General features: G+C 39.6%; 1 protein-coding gene across 4 annotated transcripts in view; it reads left to right on the top strand.

Moving 5' to 3' along the window:
* The first annotated feature begins 548 nt into the window (after window positions 1–548).
* Window positions 549–20,326, top strand: part of LRRK2 (leucine rich repeat kinase 2) — a 120,784-nt gene continuing 101,006 nt past the window's right edge. For all 4 annotated transcript variants that reach the window (XM_084877800.1, XM_084877799.1, XM_084877798.1 and 1 more), the window contains exons 1-7: window positions 549–1,266; window positions 1,568–1,653; window positions 6,389–6,498; window positions 8,934–9,022; window positions 12,785–12,919; window positions 15,256–15,390; window positions 19,181–19,312. In XM_084877800.1, coding sequence (XP_084733926.1) covers window positions 1,113–1,266; window positions 1,568–1,653; window positions 6,389–6,498; window positions 8,934–9,022; window positions 12,785–12,919; window positions 15,256–15,390; window positions 19,181–19,312 — 841 coding nt within the window. In that variant the 5' untranslated portion in view covers window positions 549–1,112. The remainder of the gene's footprint in view (window positions 1,267–1,567; window positions 1,654–6,388; window positions 6,499–8,933; window positions 9,023–12,784; window positions 12,920–15,255; window positions 15,391–19,180; window positions 19,313–20,326) is intronic.

Genomic DNA, 20,326 nt, shown 5'->3' with positions numbered 1-20,326 from the left:
CTACGGTGTTTCCTTGTAGGTTTCTCACACTGCTTTTCCACTGTTTTTCTTTTAACGTTAGGGTTCTAGCCGGGCATCCTCATAGTAATTTTGTATACCAAGAGAAAACAGTGTTCATTAAGGTTTGCATCTATCACCTTTTCACTTCAGCTTTCCCTGTGTTTCTCTTGTGCACCAATGATCAGGAATCTCCTGAGTGCAAACTCGAAATTTTAATAGTTAATTTTAGTGGCATTTTAGCTAACAGAGCTTCAGATAACTATCAGGGAAAACATTTTTCTTTTAAATTTCTTACCTTAAAAAGGGCTACAGCAATCATAGAAAAGTATTTATTCAGGTGACTTGCAAAATTATTATTATTATTATTATGGGTTTTTGTTGTTGTTTTTTTTGCAAAAATCTCTCTCCATCCTTGGGGGGAAATCACTCATCTTCCTACAGGGGGAACTCTAAAGAGAATGTTTTCCAAAAAGGGGCCAGCTGGGCGGTGTCCTTTTTTTCCCAACGCCCAGATTTCTATTCTTAGATCCGGAGATAGGAGGCGGCTTTCGTTTTCCCTCTTCCCAATTCCCAGACCTCGGGCGGGGCTGCGGGAGCCCAGGCTTGGGCCCGGGAGCTGGTGGCCGGCCCCGGGGCAGACCCCGCACCTCCTCTGGCCGCTGCCCAGGCCCTGGGCCCGGGGGACTGGGCGGACCGGGTCCGCTGAGCCAGTTTCTTGCGCGATCCCGGGCCGCGCTACGCCCCTGCCGTTGGGATTGGGCTGCCTTGGCCCGCGAAGGGGTCACGGTCAGGGTCATCCAGGCCAGGGGTCCCCGCTCCTGCCCTGTCTGCGCTGCTCGCCACGGTCCCCAGCCTCGGCGAGCCTCTCGCAGGCCACTGAGCTCCGTGTTGGGGCCTGGGTGGGGGAGGAGGAAGCGGGAGGAGCGGCTCCGGGAGGGCAGGGCGAGCGGGGTGGGGAGTCGCCGCCCTCCCTCCGCGCACACAGGCGGGCGTGGGGACGCGTGGGGCGCGCGGGCTGCGGGCGGGGAGCTGTGCTCGACCCGGAGCGGGGCCTGGGAGCTGCGGGCCTGGGCGCAGGAGGGCAGGGAGGCCTGCTGGCAGTGGGACCCATCATGGCCAGTGGCAGCTGTCAGGGGGGCGAGGAGGAGGACGAGGAAACTTTGAAGAAGTTGATAGTCAGGCTGAACAATCTCCAGGAAGGAAAGCAGATAGAGACGCTGGTCCAGATTCTGGAGGACATGCAGGTGTTCACCTACGCGGACCACGGTAATCGTTTGCAGCTGTTCCTTGACCGCCCCCCCCCCCCTTCCCCCCAACACCCCCTATCTTTCCCCTGATCCGCTTTTGCAAACTTTCTCCTCCGATCTTTGCACAAAACTATGCTTTAGGGAAACCACTAACTCCACTCCTTAGTGCAGAAAGCAGCTGAGAATTCTAGGAAGGGCTTGCGGCGGCTCCTTTTGCTCCACCCTCCTTCCCCCTTGTCAGATTGAAAAAAGGGTGCCACTGGGAATGGTGACTTTGCTACGTTTTAGTTTTTTATACCCCCATCCCCCTTCTTTTCCAGCCGCCAAGTTATTTCAAGGCAAAAATGTCCACGTGCCTCTGTTGATCGTCCTGGACTCCTACGTGCGAGTGGCGTGTGTGCAGCAGGTAAAGTGTTCATGCCGCCCATTTCCCCTTCTCTTTGGAGATGGATGTTTTCCTGTCAAGGTTGCATACCTGGAGCTATGCGTCAGTTCTGAGATTTGGCTTGATAAAACCCGGACTGTGATTTTTTAAGATGGAGAAGGATTGTCAAATCGTGATCAAAAGCTAACGGTGTTAAAGGGGTCCCTAACTGTCTTCAAGAAGTAACTTTATTACAGTTGACTGACAATATGGGTGGTGGTGGGGGGAGGTGAATAATAATAGGTTGAGGTTTAGTTCTGCTATTGGCTGAGTGCATCAGTATTAAAGTAAAAGTCATCCCAACAATCTTTCCAATGTACAGCAGCTCCAGATGACAGCACTGCGAATAATTTGTGAAAACAGTAGTAAAATTAATAATAAATTAATAAAATGAGGTAACTCACAAATTTTCATAGGGTTAAGCTTTTTTTTTTTTTTTTAAATTTTAAGACAGATTTCTCTCTTTAGTTGTGGTTATCTTGTAGTATCTAAATGAAATCATGGTTTATGATTCCTCAATAAGCTCAGATTTGTATGTTTCAACTGTCTTCACATAAAAATGAATGTAGAAGTGAAACTTAGAATGTGCACCATTAGAAAGCCAGATATTTGCTAGCTCTATTATATAGAGAGAGCCCAAAGGAGATAATTAAGGATGATAACCAGACAAAACAAATACCTCCTAACATGTTAACTTCCTTTGTAGACATAGAGATTTAGAGAACTGAAATCAGTGTTGTCATTTGCATGTAAGGTCCTGAGGTAAAGAGAATTGAACTCTGAACTCTCAGTGCAGTCATAATACCTACTTGTGAGGCTAGACACCTGTAAGAATCATCTGCATCTCTAAATCTCTATCTCCTGCCTATCTCTGTATCCAGCTAGCCTCATCTGGGTGAACACATACCTAGCTTCTTTTATATAGGGGCAATTATATCTGGGATAAATGGTTACTTTTGTTTTTCTTCAGCTGAAATAGTTACCATCTGACTATTGATGTTCAGGCTGTCACTAATAAAATATGAAAAGATGGAGGCATGAAAAAGACACTGTTCTTTTTAGCATCCAGTGTCTGAATTTCGCCCATGAAATATGAGTCATTTTTTAGCTCTGGCCCTTTGAGCTTTCCACCCACATCATCCCCTCTTACTTGCTTGTTCTTGTCTGGCACCCTCCATTCCTTGAATTCTGTGCTTGATGGAGCCACCTCTGTTGGGTGCCACGCAGAACCATTGGACCCTGGGTGGCTGGGCTTTGGTCTGCAGGGTCCAGAGGAGGCAGTGATAGACTTGAGAACCAAGGGGAGCCCGGGAAAAACCCACCACCCACTTCTTTATTTTAGCAACTGCCTAGCAGTGACAGAGCCAGGACTCAAGTCTTCACACACATAATAATATCTTCCCATCAGGCAGCCCCGCTAGCTGTCTGAATTCACAAGGTTTTATGCAAGTAAAAATCACAGCCATTTGGTGCAAATATTGTGGCCACGCTAGACACAATGACATTATCAATTTTAATTATCATCGGTCTTATCAAAGGACTGCAGAAAGGGGGTCTCTCACTGATATTTTAATGCTCCACTTAAGAGAAAGTGGGTTTTTTCTTCTTCGAATCTTTTTGTATTACTTTTGCAATTAATATAGATATCCTTTCATGCTTTGTATGTTGAATTAGCTGGAAGTGCTGAGTGAAAAGCTCTTAATGATGAATTGAAGCAGTTCAGGTAAATTCTCTTCATAATAAAATATTAAAGCTTGTTTCAGAAATTCATTTAACATGATAGTCCAGATTATGGATTTTTATTTTCAAGGTCTTTTCATATTTTATTCATGCTCCTTAACAAATGACAATCTTTAGGGAATTGGTGGTTAGGCTAGCTGTTCTAATTACTTTTCTTTTCCTGCCAGTCATCTGATGATTCTCTGTGCTCCTCAATTTTACATTACTTGTCTTTGTCCACTCAGTTTCAACCTTAGAGGTAAGGGAGTGAAATTAATGAAGGGGCCTAAAATTTTCTTTAATCCCCTGCACTCTTTCCCATTGTGCATTAATTAGATCTTTGAGTTTATAGGCTAATTATTATAAAGTGGAACTACCAATTTGATCTCTCCATATAAAAGCCTACGCAACCGTCCAAACTGTTTGACTGGTAGCTATGATGTGCACCGACCACCAGCGGGCAGACACTCAACACAGGAACTGCCGAGCTGTGGTGACTTGGCAGCTGCAGTTTTCAGGTGACCCACTGGGAATCACAGAGAAGGGAGCCTGATTCCGAGGTGTGTCACCCCAGAACTGCCCTCTTGCAATCCAGGACTCCATGGGGGATATCAGAGAGCTGGTTTTGGTCAGATCGCCACAGGATAGGCTGAGGGACCCCACTCCTGCATGAATCTGTGCATCGAGCCTCTAGTTGAATCATAACTGTATAGGATGGAAATCTTCTCTCTTTGAAAAATAAGCTTTTAATTGAACAGATTAATACCGTGTTTCCCCGAAAATAAGACATCCTCCGAAAATAAGACCTAGTGCATGGAAAGATAAGACATCCCCTGAAAATAAGACCTAGCGCAACTTTGGGAGAAAAAATTAATAAAAGACACTATCTTATTTTCGGGGAATCAGGGTAGATCACTTGCTACCCATGTTTTAGGGCCAGAAATTCTATTTATTTTATTTATTTATTTATTTATTTAAAAAATACATTTTTATTTGTTTCAGAGAAAAGGGAGAGCAGGAGAGAAATAGAAACATCAATGATAAGTGAGAATCATTGACCGGCTGTCTCCTATAAGCTCCCTACTGGGGATCGAGCCTGCAAACTGGCATGTGCCCTTAACCAGAATAAACCCCAGACCCTTCAGTCCACAGGCCGACACTCTATCCACTGAGCTGTACCAGCTAAGGCCCACAATTCTATTTAATCATAGCAGCCTAGTTGCCTCAATCTTTTTGCAAAGCAATTTCTGATGTTGCTGCATCACCAACCAAAACAAAACAGGTTTTCTCCATGCAGCTACAGAAATGAATATAGCATCCTATGTGATTAATGATTTATTTTCCACCGGAAGCTGTTTCCAATGTTATTTTTTTAAATACTTGGGAGAAAAGTCTCAATGTATTTTATGAAAGTACAAAAATAGCCGGTTTCTATGACAGCTGCATTGTCAATGTCTATTCAGCTTATATGGAGGAGGGTGTTTTACTTAAGTATAGGAAAAATAGCTGTCAGAAATTGTTGCCTTTTCGAGTAATTTGAAAGCATTTAAAAGGAAATGATGATGGAGTAAAGCAATTCATGCTTAATCCAGAAAAGATCCAGAAATGATATAGTAAAGAGATCTTGTGTAATTATTTTTATCTTGTGAAATGTTCCTTATTCCTGTAAATAAGAATGTTGTGCTATTATTCCTTATTAGATGCACAGAAGTGTCTCATCCTTGTCATTCAGCTCTCTGCATCCCTCAATTCCACTTATTTATCCAGTCTTAGAATGAAGATACATTTAAAAAGTATGAATGGACCTGGAGAGCATTATGCTCTGTGAAATAAGCCAGTCGGAGAAAGACAAGTGCCATTATTTGATTTCACTCATATGTGGAATCTAATGAATAAAATTAACAAGCAAAATAGAGACTGACTCATAGATAGAGAGCAGGCCAACAGCTGGGGGAAGAGAGGGGGTTAAGGAGCTGGAGGAGTGGAGGGATTGAGCAAAAAAGAAAAAAAAGAGAGAAAAAAACACACATGGACACAGACAACAGTGTAGTGATTGCTGGGAGTCGGGGCTTGGAGGAGGGGAGGAGTGTGTAAGGGGGATAAATGGTGATGGATAGAGACCTGGCTTGGGTGTTCACACCTATACACAGTGTATAGGTGATGTGCTGTAGAATTGTGCATGTGAAGCCTGTATAATTTTGTTAACCAGTGTCATCCGAATACATTCAATAAAAAGGAAAACAACCCCCCCCCCCCCAATAAAAACAAAAAGCATGCATCGGTAAGATAGTATTTCATTTGGAACTATGAAAGAGCCTAGGGACACTTTTGATGTCTAGACATCATCAGCTCATTTTTAGATGTTCTAAAGAAATCTGGAGGGTTCCCTGGACAGATTCTACCTCCTCTCTATGTTGTATTGTCTTTCTCTTTCTTTCTGGAACATTTGTTATATTGCCATAAGACAATGATGCTGCTGTCCTGGGTCCATTACCTGAGATGCAGTCTTTCCTGATAACTCACACTTGGCCATAAAAATCTTCGACTTTCCCTAATCCTCCATTCCAAGCCACTTCATTTCCCCCTATTATTTAAATCCTAAATATTTAGAAGAAATTCTGTCAGGTAGATGTGACTTAAATAATACTGAGGCCTGCATATAGCCTTTCTTGCACTTCATAATGCTGCTATGCCCTTGAGAACAATTTTTTTTGTGTTTTACTCTTTAATACGTAGACAACAGGCACATCCATTTCATTTGTCATTCAGAAAGATGTTGTAATATTTTTTTTTGTATGACCTGGTATGATTTTTGGAACAAGATGTAAGTACATCACTTGCTTTTCTTAGGAAGTATGTTAGATTATCATTTTGTTAAAAATAACTACTTAAAAGTAACCTAGTCACCTGTCCTAAGAATGAAGATATTCACATTTGACTGAAAATGTTCCATTGGCATGTTTTAAAAGATGTGAATATTTGCCTTTCTTGCTTTCAGGTGGGTTGGTCACTGCTATGCAAATTAATAGAAATCTGTCCAGATACAATGCAAAGCTTAACGGGACCCCAGGATATTGGATGCGATTGGGAAGTCCTTGGTGTTCACCAGTAAGTATGACAGATGTGTCAAAAAACTGTATTAAATATTTCTCTATACATATGACTACCCTTTTCTTGATATGTTATATTTGTAATACAATCAATCTAGCAAAATTATTTAAAATACAAGGATATTTTTTTTCTTGGATCAATGATTTACTTTTTGGGGGGTTAATCCTTACCTGAGGATATTTTTCCTATCGATTTTTTTAAAGAGAGAGTGGAAAGGAGGAAGGGAGGGAGGGAGAGAGACATGGATGTGAGAGGGACACATTGATTGGTTGCCTCCCACCCATGCCCCGACAGGGCCTGGGGATTGAACCTTCAACCCAGGTATGTGCCCTTGACCAGGAATCGAATCTGAAATCCTTTAGTGGGGTTGATGCTCTAACCACTGGGAACACTGGTAAAGGCATCAATGATTTACCTTTATAGAGAGCTTTCAAATCAGAAGTATATTATCTAATTGAATAAGGAGACTAATATTTGAGGTAAAATGTCAGGCATTATTATTTTAATAATAATGTAATACAGTTGTACAATTGGTTAAGTTGTAGATTTTTAAGGACTACTTATGAATTCAAACCAAGAGACATTATTTTACTTTTAAATTATAGAACTGATACAAACCACTCGTTTTTAAAAAAGGGAAATAAAAAGTTAGATGCTTTACTGTTTTTAAGAAGTACATTTATGCACGTTCATACATATATATTTAATGAGCTTAAAGCACAGCTTTCAAAATGAAAAGAGGAAATTACCTTCAGCACATCTGCAGCTGTTTTACCAGCTATGTTACTGCAGTTTGCATCATAATTGCTTTGTAGATGAAACCACTTATTTAGCCATAATTAGTTAAGAAAAAATGTTTCAAAGGAAAATCTGTTTCTAGGAAAATTCTTTTTCGATAACTTTGTTTTGTGACATTTAAAAACTATGGTCATGAACTTTTTCTTTGTTCTTAATGGGACTTTCCTTTAGCACAGAGAAGTGAATACATATTGTTCCCAATGGCATTTTGCTTGTGAAAAACAAAACATATGCAAAAGGAAACTTTACATCTTGGATTGTTTATTGGGATCAACTATAATTGCAAATTTAGACAAATAAGAGCTCATTCATTCAGTCACTCATTCACTTGTTTGATCATTCATTCGTTTACCCTTCATTCATCAGTTGTTTATTACACGCCTTCTTTAGGCAAGAAGAAGTGTGAAGAAGATAGACACTGTTCTCTACAGTGGAGCATATTAGATTATTAGCAGCAAAGTTTATTGTAAAACATTTCTCCCTAAATTCAAGGACCACCCCCCCCCCCCCCCCTGCCTGCGCCAAAGGCTTACAGCATTGAGCAAGAAATTCCTTGGATGGTGAAGTTCTGAATAGAGGGAATGGTGTAGGGAGAGGTAGGGGTGGTGTGGATAGGAGGAGAATCCACAGTGTTGAAGGATGGGGTCACTCACCTCCTCACCTCACCAATTGAAGACGATGTAACAAGTTTCTTGGAACTAAATGAAGCTATGGATGCTACCTAACAATGGAAGCCAAGCATCACTGGGTTGGAATAGACTAAAGATTGCATATTTTATTTATTTATTTATTTATTTATTTATTTATTTATTTATTTATTTAAAAATATATTTTATTGATTTTTTTACAGAGAGGAAGAGAGAGAGATAGAGAGCTAGAAACGTCGATGAGAGAGAAATATTGACCAGCTGCCTCTTGCACACCCGCTACTGGGGATGTGCCCACAACCAATGTACATGCCCTTGACCGGAATCAAATCTGGGACATTTCAGTCCGCAGACCGACGCTCTACCACTGAGCCAAACCGGCTTTGGCTAAAGATTGCATATTTTAGAATTGATAACCCAGAGACTCAAATTTAATAAATACTGATTGAATACTATTGATATCCTAGGTTTACTTTCTATTGTAAAATATTATGTTTCTTTTTCAAAAATAGGACTTTTAAATTATAGACCTAATATAAACCACTAGTTTTTTTTGAATATCAATAATTTAGATATTCAAATGATTCTTAATTTATATACACAAACTAATACCTTTATAACATCTCTTTATATTTTAAGACATCAATAGTATTACATGTATTTTATAAGTTTATATCATATAAAATGGGCTTGATCTCTTGATGCATATAAATTTTCATATTTTAGATATAGAAAATCATTAATAATTAAATTTGAATATTTTGAGGAAAAAGTTATAACTTCTATATTGAGAATCAGAATGATTCCCTGTTGAATTGTCGTAAGCCTTGCTCAGGTTTATAGGGAGAAAAAACATACATAAACTTCAATATAGGGAATGAAATACAATGAGATGAATAAAATATAGATGACTAAAACCAATAGCTAAGAAAAGCAAATACCTGGGTATTATATTTCACTGATCTCAATTTCTCTTTTTAATTACAGACTGATTATTAAAATGCTTACAGTTCATAATGCCAATATGAATCTGTCAATGGTTGGACTGAAGGCCTTAGATCTCCTTCTAACTTCAGGTAATATATACACATATATTTTTAATGTTGACCCATTTAATATTTTAAACCATTTGCTATGTTTTAATGTTTTAAAGTACAATAACACAATATAATCTAGATATTGATGATCCCCAAATTCATTGTTTTCATTTTTCTTTCCTTATCTCTTTTCTCTAACCTTTTCTATCAAATCCCACATAATATCTTGGCTTTAAATATTACCTTATATAGAACTACACCCCAGTTTATATATCTAGCCTTAGCTTGACTCTTAAAATCTGGTCCCACATCTCATATTCCCATTAGCTTGTTGTCCAAACAGATCCTTGTCATTATTATATCTTTCTTCATTATATCTTTAGTATATCTTATATAATATAATCTATAATAATAAAAGCATAATATGCTAATTAGACCAGATGTCCTTCCAGATGACCTTCCAGATGAAGCCAGGTATGCAAGGGAAGCCCAGAGGCTGGTGGCCAGAGGAAAGCCAAGGTCCCAGGTGTCAGAGAGAAACCAGTGTTGGCAGCCAGGGGAAGGAAGACCTACTGTTGCATGAATTTCATGCATTGGGCCTGTAGTATAATAATAATATTATAATATAATATAATAAATATAATATAATATAAATTATAACATAATAATATCATATATTTTTAGAATATGACATAATAGTAATATTTAAAAAATATATAGCATTACTTCTTGAGTGCTTGACAGATGCCACGCTTCACTTATAAAATACTTCACATGCCTTTAAGAACACAATCCTCCAAACATCTCTGGAGATAGGTATTTATCTCAGTTTTTTGGGAAAGGAACACCGAAGCACAGAGAGGTGGCCTCATCCCATAAGTAACAGAATTAGGGTGTGGTTCCATGTGTTAGGTTCTTTCCCTGAGGAAACTTCGTCTGGATCAGAAAACAAAGACTCTTGATATTTTGAACTAGTTGTGCTCATGGCTGCGATGGACACCTGCTCACAGGAAAGCAGATCAGGAAGGGCAGGGAGGCATTTCCTTCCCAGTGGTGGAGCCTGATGTACGTCAGAGAACAGCTCAGCAGAGTGGAGAGGTCTGTGAGAATAGCACCAGAGGGGCTGGACCTGCGGGTGGACTCCCTTAGCCATGAGGACCCAAAAGGAGAGAGAGAAAGGAACAAAGAAGGTAAAGATCAGAGTATGAGGGAAGAGGGAGAGGAAAGGCCAGAATGTACTCACCACTTCACAACCTTTTATTAAAATGTGTAATGGAACCTTCTAACGAATCTCAGCCATGATTTACTTTAAACTCATCCTTGGGATTTTTTTCTTCTTTTTTTTTTTTTGAGGGGAGAGGAATCGTTCTCTTTTGGCAATGAACAGAAAGCTGCTGAGGGTTTATGAATTTTAAAAAAATCTACCAACACTGGACTATATAACAGTGTGCCGACAGGAAATTTGCCGTGTGTTTTGAAAAGACTAGTCAATTTAATTTCTTCCACATAACTTTCATAATTTTGCCCTGTTAGGCAAGTTTTTAATATGTTTTAAAGTTTATTCCATATACTTATTAAAGGTTAATTTATGAATCATTTTTATTGTTTGGCCTATTAGTTGATTTAATAGTTACTAGACACTTTCTTTGTGGTGGAGAACTGCAAGAGAGATAAAGCAGAATTCCTTCAACATAGAAATATTGGACAGCTCAGCACCACTGCCCAGTATCACATTTTGAAATGAAGGAAATGTTGAATATCTGCACTTTGTGATATCATGGCTAGTAGCCATACGTGGTAGCTGTTGAACATCTAGAATGCGAGAAACTGAATTTTAATTTTATTTAACTTTAATTAAGAGTTGAAAAAGCTAGATGTGCTTAGTGGGTACCAAATGGACAGCACAGGCAGAGACATCGAGGGTATTTATTTATTTATTTATTTTTAACCCTTTGCACTCTGAACCATTCTGGACATTGGCTACCAGCTACTCGACTCTACTTTGCGGCAGACACGTGCGTTGAATTAACTCAGTTCCCCGTAATCACTAATAAACTGCAATGTCTCCCCTGAGAGGGGACATCCGAGTGATATGCTAGAATTCCGATGTCCCCTGAGAGGGGACAGCGGAGTGTAAAGGGTTAAAATACATTTTATTGATTTTTTACAGAGAGGAAGGGAGAGAGATAGAGAGCTAGAAACGTCAATGAGAGAGAAACATCAACCAGCTGCCTCTTGCACACCCCCTACCAGGGATGTGCCCGCAACCAAGGTGCATGCCCTTGACCGGAATCGAACCCGGGACCTTTCAGTCCGCAGACCGACGCTCTACCACTGAGCCAAACCGGTTTCGGCGACATCGAGGGTATTTAAATAAACAATTTCAATTTATTAAGAAAAGTACTACAACACGGATATGAAAAAAAAACCAGCCTCTGAATACAGAGAAGAGAGCAGCTAAACTCGTTTGTAGAAGTTAAGACCATGGACAGGCACAAGTTTAATCCAACCCTGCCTCTTATTAGTTGCTGGACCTTGGAAAAAGTCACACAGCTGACTTACCTCTCAAGATTCTTCCGTTTTCATATCTCTAAAATGGAAATTGCCCCTACTTTGTAGGGCTGTGGTGGGTTTATACGTGGTAGCAGGAAGTGCTTCAATCATATTTAACATGCTATATACTATACAGGGTTTGCTACTACTACCACCACTTTCATTCCAGGACTACTGTTTTTATTGACAGAATAGGTATTGTTGTTGTTGTTTCTTGAATTATGGTAGGAGCATGTTGGTGGTGGGAAAGAGCAAGGAGCTAGTGCAAGTGCAGAGGGAGAAAAAAGAAAATGTTTAGTGATCAGTAAGGAGTTTAGCGGGTTTGGAGTCAGCAATGCGTGGAGAGATGTGGGGCTTATGAAATAAAGCAGCCAGTTTGTGAAGAGTCTTATTTATCAGACTGAAGGGTATGATAAGGCCTTCAATAGTTTAAGCAAAAGGTTTACCGAACACCCTCCCTTTGATAAGGTAAGATAGTTATTTAAAGGGCCACTATGCATGTAATAGTTGAATTATTAGTTCCTGGTTCTGTAGGTTTATAGTTGAAGCTCTATATGTCTATATCTATTTCTGTTTCAAACCATCGCATGACATAAGGAGAAGTACCAGGGGATATTGAGATCTTATTAAGTAGAAAGTATTAGAAATATCATTCAAGGAATAAACTAAGTAGAAATTTGGGCAAAGCCCAGCAGTTAAGCAATTGTGTTTGCATTCCAGGCGAGAGAAGATGAGCTCCTGAACACAATAGGCATGGAGGGGCCTAGATCATAAGGACTTTTCAAGATATTTAGGAGATAGATTCAATGAGTTGAATCTACCTTGGCAATGAGTTGACTCTTTGGTTGGGCAGAGTGTGAAGGGAATGTGAAGAAGGAAGATGACCTGGTGGTTTCTCTCTTGGGTAACTATTGGGTGATGGTATCATTGATGATGATTGGGAACAGGAGTAGCCTATGTTTGGGATATTCGAATAGTGTTGTAAAAGAGGCAGATAGAAATACGTTTCAGGAATTGAAGGCAAGATGTCTTGGCTACAGGTATTGATTGGGAATTGCATAGTAAAGTGTACTAGAAATTGATTTATTTAGAAAGATGGTAGAGGTTGGTAGATCTAACATCTGGGATAATTTCGTGGTTTATCAAAACTAAAAAGCCCACAAACCATATGTCATCCTCATGTTAAAATTAACTCATTAAATGTTAAAGCAGCTGCTTACTTGGGACATATTGTTCTCTTCATTCCAGGTAAAATCACTTTGCTAATATTGGATGAAGAAAGCGATATTTTCTTATTAATTTTTGATGCCATGAAAAGGTTTTCAGCCAATGGCGAGGTCCAGAAACTTGGATGCAAAGCTTTACACGTGCTATTTGAGAGAGGTATTTAAAATGTCAAATTCTTTATTTTTATATTTATATAAGAAATTTATATGAGAAAAAGGTGTATAATAGGAAAAGTAGAATATAATTATGATACCTAGAAAATATGTAAAATATAATTATGATACCAAGAAGATATGTACTATTTATTAAGAAGCAGGAGTTGTCAGTCTTGGATAAATAATGGGGTTCATTCAGAAATATTGCTTGCTTTTGTGGAATAAATTTTATTCATGGGTTATAAATGACATAATCATAGTACACGTTCTTCCATTGCTTAACAAGACGTAAGGTTCACTTTGCAAATGTGTGGGTGTTAAGAAAGAACAAATAAAACTGAAGACAAGCTAGGTTACATTTGGGTTTATGACGTTGAGTCATCACCAGAGATTTTAGAAATTGGTAACTCAGGAGGTTTACAAAATGCCCCTTAGGAAAAAGTCCAATATGTGTCTTCTCAGATGGCACTGAGATTGATAACAGAGATTATCATGTAATTTTAGAGTTGGTCCTTTCACTGGCTGGATGGGGAAATAGATCAGGCGAAATGAGCCACCTGCCTGAGGGCACACAGCTAGCTGCCACCACTGCAGTTCAATTTACCACTACATTTTGAGAGCAGCGTATGCATCATTATGAGAGGTGACTGTGCTGGGAAGTTTAGGATGAGAATAATTTATGTGAGCCCTGTGTCCTTATCAGTTTACCACTCTACTGCCTGGCAGCTCCAGGAATAGGATAGATACCCTACTGTTGAATTCCATCTCATTCTGGAAGGACTTTAAATAGCGTATAGATAGATATTTATATACACTAGAGGAAAAAATGATGAGGAAATGGATGAAGAGAAAATGATATGAAAACGATAGGTTAAGTTGATTTCCTACCTCAGGTCCTGTGCATTTGCAAAGCATTGGACCGGAAATTTAGCTCTTTGCTTTCTCTCCGGCAAAGAAAAGAGGTAAACATCATTGGTTACAAATTTACTTGAGATAAAAGGAAATCTATTTATGAGGACAGGCCATGGGTCTCATGAGAGACCTGAGAAATCCTCCCAAAAGTTTCCTTGGATGAGATGATGAAGTACACACAATATGCAAGAGATACAAAATGTATTTCAGTGAAAGACACTCTGTCAAGAGTCAGAACAGCATTGGCCTGCAAGCTGCTCATGCTTGGGGAGAAGAATTTGCTGTGAGTAACGAATGGAAGAACTGCATGTCTTGTGGGTTATCTTCTATAAACGTTTTATCTTGCAACAAGGTTCTCGCTAAGAATTGGGCAAAGTGCGGCATGAGGTTTTATTGTCTTATGGGGCCTGTTAGGGAATATCCTTCTTCAAGGAAGAAGGGCTAACATCACACTCTCACCAGCATGTGGGACCCATCCATGACATACGGAGAAGCACCAGGGAATGTCAAGATCTCATTCAGTGGAAAGTTCAACAGTGCTGACAGTATTATGGTGGTCAGTGTAGGGTAGGAAAATTGCTAAATTTTCCAAGGAGTGTCTCCCGGGACTTCGTGGCACCTGGAAAGTTACTTTTCACGATTTGAAAGTATGCTGTGGAAGCTGTTCCACAAAATGAAAGGCTCATGATACTTCTGACTTATTAGAAGGACCTAATTTCACATTATATTATGTAGGCTGTCGGTAAAAAGTTGAAAAACAAAAAAGTAACACTGATCATGAGGAGTGTTGCATTTTCTAACATTTTTGTTAGCGCTTTGCTCAGTCTGGATAAATCGGATTTTGGTACATGTGTTTGAAGTTCCCACCCAATAAAGCGACTCTAAATGGAACTCATTGGCTTGATCAAGAGACTTTCATTATGAAAATTAATGATAATTTTTGATCATTGATGAAATCAAGACCATTAAGACAGAGTGTTTGAAAGTCTAATTACTTGTCATTTGCTGAAGTTCATTCCTCTTGAATGGGTAGATTTAGCTGAGCTGTCCTTCAACGGTTACAGTTAACCACTCCTTTTCAGTACTATGGTATGTTTGCTTCCCATGCGTGGGCTATCTTTATTAGTCATTGGTCAGGATTCTCCCAAATTCCCCAAATGAAATTGTAAATAATTTCGTTTTTCTGAGAACTGATGACTAACACTTTTTACATTTCAAATTAGAGAGGAACTAATATAGGTCAAAACAAAATTATTTTAATCTCAATAGCTCCTTTCCCACTATAAAATTTAGGAAGGGCTTTTTGCTGATATATATAAACATACATTTATTGTATTTATTGTATCTCATACAACTATCATGAGTATTATATTTTTGATATGTCATCTTTTAAGCTTTTTCAATATTTTGCCTTTTATTTTTCAGTATCAGAGGAGCAACTGATTGAATTTGTGGAGAATAAAGATTATATGACATTGCTAACTGCGTTAAAAAACTTTAAAGAGGAGGAGGAAATTGTGCTTTATGTACTGTGCTGTTTACATTCTCTAGCAAGTCCTTGTAAGTAGCCTATATACATGATTTCTTTTTTTATGTGTGAACAATTATAACATATCTCCTTCCGGAGTGTGTTTTAAAAATATTTTTATTATTTAGAAACTTATGGGTGTTGAACCCATTCATTTATTTATGCATTTCATTGGTTTTTAATTTATTGATATTGTACTGGAGCTGACTCTGGGCTTTATATAGGGAAACTGTAATAGAAAACATAAACATATTTCTTGCTCTCTTGGAGCCCATAGTACTATGGGAAGTATAGAGAAGTACATCGGCGACTGCAATGAATTATAAGGCAAGAGTTGGCCGAAGTACCTTGGATTAGGAGAACAAACAGGGCATGAGGCATGATCTCTCAACAGAGACTTGAATGATGAGAAGAGATTTCTTGTGTATAGGGAGGTGTGAGGGGAAGTGGAAGTGTAGGCAAAGAGGGAGGAGCATGAAGTATAAAGATGCTAAAGCAAGAGAGAGCACAGTGCATTTAAGGAGATAAAAGTAGCTCAGTAAACTGTGTTTCAGAGTGTGTACGTGTGTGCATGCATCTGTGTGCATACATAAGTGTGTGCGTGCGTGCGTGTGTGTGTGTGTGTGTGTGTGTGTGTGTGTGTGTAAGTGCACAGCTTTGAGTGTCTGCTCATGTGTCATTTATGGAGGTGGTGGCAGGGCTTGATAAGAGTCAGTGGATGAGAAGAGAAACATAAAAAGATCTTAAAGGACCCAAACAGGCACAGGAAGGAATTTAAACTTTGTTGTGATCTTGTTTAGCATTTTTTGGTGTGAAATCCCAAAAAAGTACAGATAAAACATTAATTTGCCATGGATGCTACCAGTGATTGTCAATGGGCTCAGATAATGCTTCAGATTCTATTACTTTTGTAAGTGCATGAGCATTTTGTATTTCAGGTATTAGCTGGGAGGGTTTATCCAGGAGATACACCTGCATTTATCTAGTAACTAGAGGCCCAGGCATGAAATTTGTGCATGGGAGTGAGGAGGGAACCCCCTCAGCTCAGCCTGAACCCTCTCCAATCCGGGACCCCTCAGGGGATGTCTGACTGCTGGTTTAGGCCCAATTCCTAAACCGACAGTTAAACATATCTCTCACAATTCAGGATTCCTGGCTCCTATCTGCTCATAGATGGGTTAAATGATGTGAAAAATGCAGACTAGTCCCTGTTATATAATCCTATCTAATAAAAGAGTAATATGCAAATTAACCATCACCATGCTACATCCACATGTCACGCCCACCAGCCAATCAGGAGCAAATATACAGATTAACCAAACCAAGATGGCTGTGGCCACTGAATGAGCAGGAGCCTTGGGTTTCCCAGGCAATGGAGGAAGCCAAGCTTTCTGCAACCTTGGCAGGCCCAGGCCTCCACTCAAGGTTACAAAGTTTCAATTATAGAAGATAAATAAGTCCCAGATACCAGGGCCTCCACTTGGGTCACCAGAGGGTATGGTCGACCTGCAAACCACCACAGGCCCTTCGCCCAGGCCACCCCACGCCCCAAGGGAACCCCCACCTTGATCTGGGACACCCTTTAAGACAAACCAGCTAGCCCCTACCTCTGCACCAGGCCTTTATCCTATATAATGAAAGTAATATGCAAATGGACCATCACTCCAATACACAAGATGGCTACCCCCATGTGGACACAAGATGGCCACCACAAGATAGCCAGCGGAGGGGAGGGGGGCAGTTGGGAGGGACCAGGCCTGCAAGGGAGGGCAGTTGGGGGTGATCAAGCCTGCAGGGGAGGGCAGTTAGGAGTGACCAGGCTGGCAGAGGAGGAAAGTTGGGGGCGACTGGGCCTGCAGGGAAGGGCAGTTGGGGTAGGGGGACCCAGGCCTGCAAGGGAGAGTAGTTAGGGGCAAACAGGCTGGAGGGGAGCAGTTAGGCATCAATCAGGCTGGCAGGGGAGTGGTTAGGAGGTGATCAGGCTGTCAGGCAGAAGCAGTTAGGGTTAATCAGGAAGGCAGGCAAGTGAGTGATTGGGAGCCAGCAGTCCTGGTTTGTGAGAGGCATGTCTAACTGCCCATTTAGGCCCAATCTTACTGGGCACCCCTTGAGGGGTCCCAGATTGGAGAAGGTGCAGGCTGGGCTGAGGGACACAAACCCCCATGTATGAATTTTGTGCAGTGAGCTTCTAGTGTGTTATAAAAACATTGACCATATTATTACCTAATTTGTATTTCATATATATGGTACTTTACATGAATATGCACACATGGTTTCAGACATGAAAATCTGCAGGTGTGAGACTTCAGTAAAAACCCAGGTTCCTTGTGAAAGAAAGCCCTTTGTTTGTAATGGTTATAAAAGCCATCATTTTCTTATCCATAGGAAATTAAACAGTTGGAAGTAGATGGGGCTGAGCAATAATAGATAACAGACATACTTTTAGATTTCTCTGAGTCATCCACTGTCAACAAACTGAATATACTCTTCATTTTAATTTTCCTTGGCTATGTTTATACATTTATTTATTTACTAGAGGCCCTAATGCATGAAATTTGTACAAGAAATTCCCCTGGCTGCCAGCACCCAACTTCCCTCTGGCACCCAGGACCTGAGCTTCCCTCAAAGCCCCAACTTCAACCGGAAGGTTGTCTGGAAGGCCATCTGGTCTAATTAGCATATTATGCTTTTATTACTATAGATTTGGGGCTGGCTGCTTTTGAAATTCAGTGTTTCCCACCCACATCGGCCATAACCCCAGGGAAAATGTGTGGATTCATAATGTAAAGGTCAAAGAAAGTAGCACATTTAAAAAGTCAATGTTTTAAACACTGATACTTGGAAGACATTTACCAGTGAGTCGTAGAGAAAATCGTGTCTGCTCTTCTGAGTAAATGCAGAAAAATGTTTTTAAGAGGTCATTTTTTTCTTTCATTTTAACATGTTTTTCTATAGTTAATATTTTTAGTACAACTTAAACATAAAAATATGTGCTTTAAGGAAATGGTAATTTTGACTATGCTGAAAAAGAAATAAAAATATTTTGCAAACATCTTTTTTTTGTTTTAATAATAGTCAACATTTCATTCGGACATATCGTTTTCTCCATATATGTTCTGCTCACCCACTCCCTCTCTCTGTTAATTAGTTGTCTTTCCCAGAGATTCTTTCCTCCCTTTCTGGTTCACCAGTGTTTGTCCTTTAGTCATATATTTCAGTACGCTGCCTCTCCTCCCCGTCCCCCATCCTTTTCATCATCTGTCTTGTGGTCTTCAGAAAGCTTGGTTTTATTGCCTTACACACAGGCTGTTCTGCTGTCCCTCTGGATGGTCAGAAAATTGATCATAACTGACTTTAGCTTTTTAGGTATGGAATAGAATCTTCATTTTTCTTGTGATGATTTGAGGAAAAGGAACAATTAAAAGCCTTTATCCAATATACTAGTGGCTCATTAAGAAATAGGTCCTAAATTCATTTATTGGGAAATTTATGGCCAAGACATTATAGTTTTATACTTATATACAAACACTCTCAATTTTCCATTTATTTTGTTTAAGTCTTTAAGCCAAAACAAAACACAAAACAAAACAAAACAAAACAGGAATAGAGCAACTTTAATGCTAGAGATGAATCCTAAATCCTATTATACCTGCAATGAACAGCATAGTATTTTTATAGCTATTTGACAAAACATGTTATTTAAATTTGGAAATGTAGCCATTATGCTGCCATTGATTTACAGTCTATGTAAGAAGTTTTTGTACGTGTATTCCCAAGGGAATATTCTTACCTTAATGATGATTAGAATTTCTCTAAATTTAGGCAACAATGTTGAAGTCCTCATGAGTGGCAATGTCAGGTGTTACAACATTGTGGTCGAAGCCATGAAAGCATTCCCTGCCAATGAAAAAATTCAAGAAGTGAGTTGCTGCTTGCTCCATAGGCTTACATTAGGTGAGTTATAATTCTTGGTTCATTTATTATCATAGTTTATATGATGTAAGTGTATATAGCATATGGATGTTTTATGTTGATGGAAAAGTAACATACTGACATACATTAGGTAGAAATACTGTAAAAGTATAAACTGTCCTGTCATGCTTAGGAGAAATTTAAAAGGAGTGGCAAACATAGATGTGGGCAATGTAAGAGAAGTCTTCGTGCGATCTTTTAAGTATCATCATGCAAATAGTTGACACATAAAGAATGAGCATAATATGCAGTAAATGTGAAGCATAATGCAAAAGGACTCTCCAACCAACTTGGATATTAGTGTATTGCTAGGTTGGTAAAGCTGCTCTGGGCTATTTCTTTCTCTGCTTTCTCTACAGAGGTTAACACTGTCCAGAATTTTGTGTTGAGATTTTTTTGGTTTTCTTTCATCATTAATCCATAGCTACCTTGTGTTTTGTATCTGAGAATTCCAATATAAGAAGTTCTTGGGAGTTGAACCTTAGGGCTTCTGTGCTGCCAGTCTGCCGCAGTCTTGTTTTCCTATATGCTTGTGAGCATCTCTGACTGAGTTTAATCTCTCCAAATCCCGAGGATCTGAGTTACAGATCCTCAGGATTCGCAGGAGTTAGGGCACAGGACTGATCTAGGAGCACTTCAGAATCATTTTAAGGTCCAAGCTGAATGTGAGGGACTCTGGTTGAAATACCCTACCTTGGAGAGAGTCCAGGGCTAGTCCATTGATCTGAGCGACCCATACTTTCCTACAAGGCTACCCATTTTCCTTCGCCTCACATTTCTTGTTTCAACTCCCTGGTGAACCTCCCTGCCCCACTTCCTCCCCCAACCCATCTTCCAGGATTATTTAAAGGATCAATAAAACAGCACTATTATATATATATAAGAAATGACTTTGGAAACTGTGAAATAAAAGTTCAAATATTAAGACATATTACCACATCGCCAAACCTACAGATGAGGACCCAGTTGAGCAAGTCTGTGTGCTACCCAAGATCA

Source organism: Pipistrellus hanaki (assembly GCF_964339955.1).
Source record: "Pipistrellus hanaki genome assembly, chromosome: 3".
In the NCBI taxonomy this organism is placed as follows: Eukaryota; Metazoa; Chordata; class Mammalia; order Chiroptera; family Vespertilionidae; genus Pipistrellus; species Pipistrellus hanaki.
Note: the sequence above shows the minus strand (reverse complement) of the source record. Positions and strands in the feature narration are given on the sequence as shown.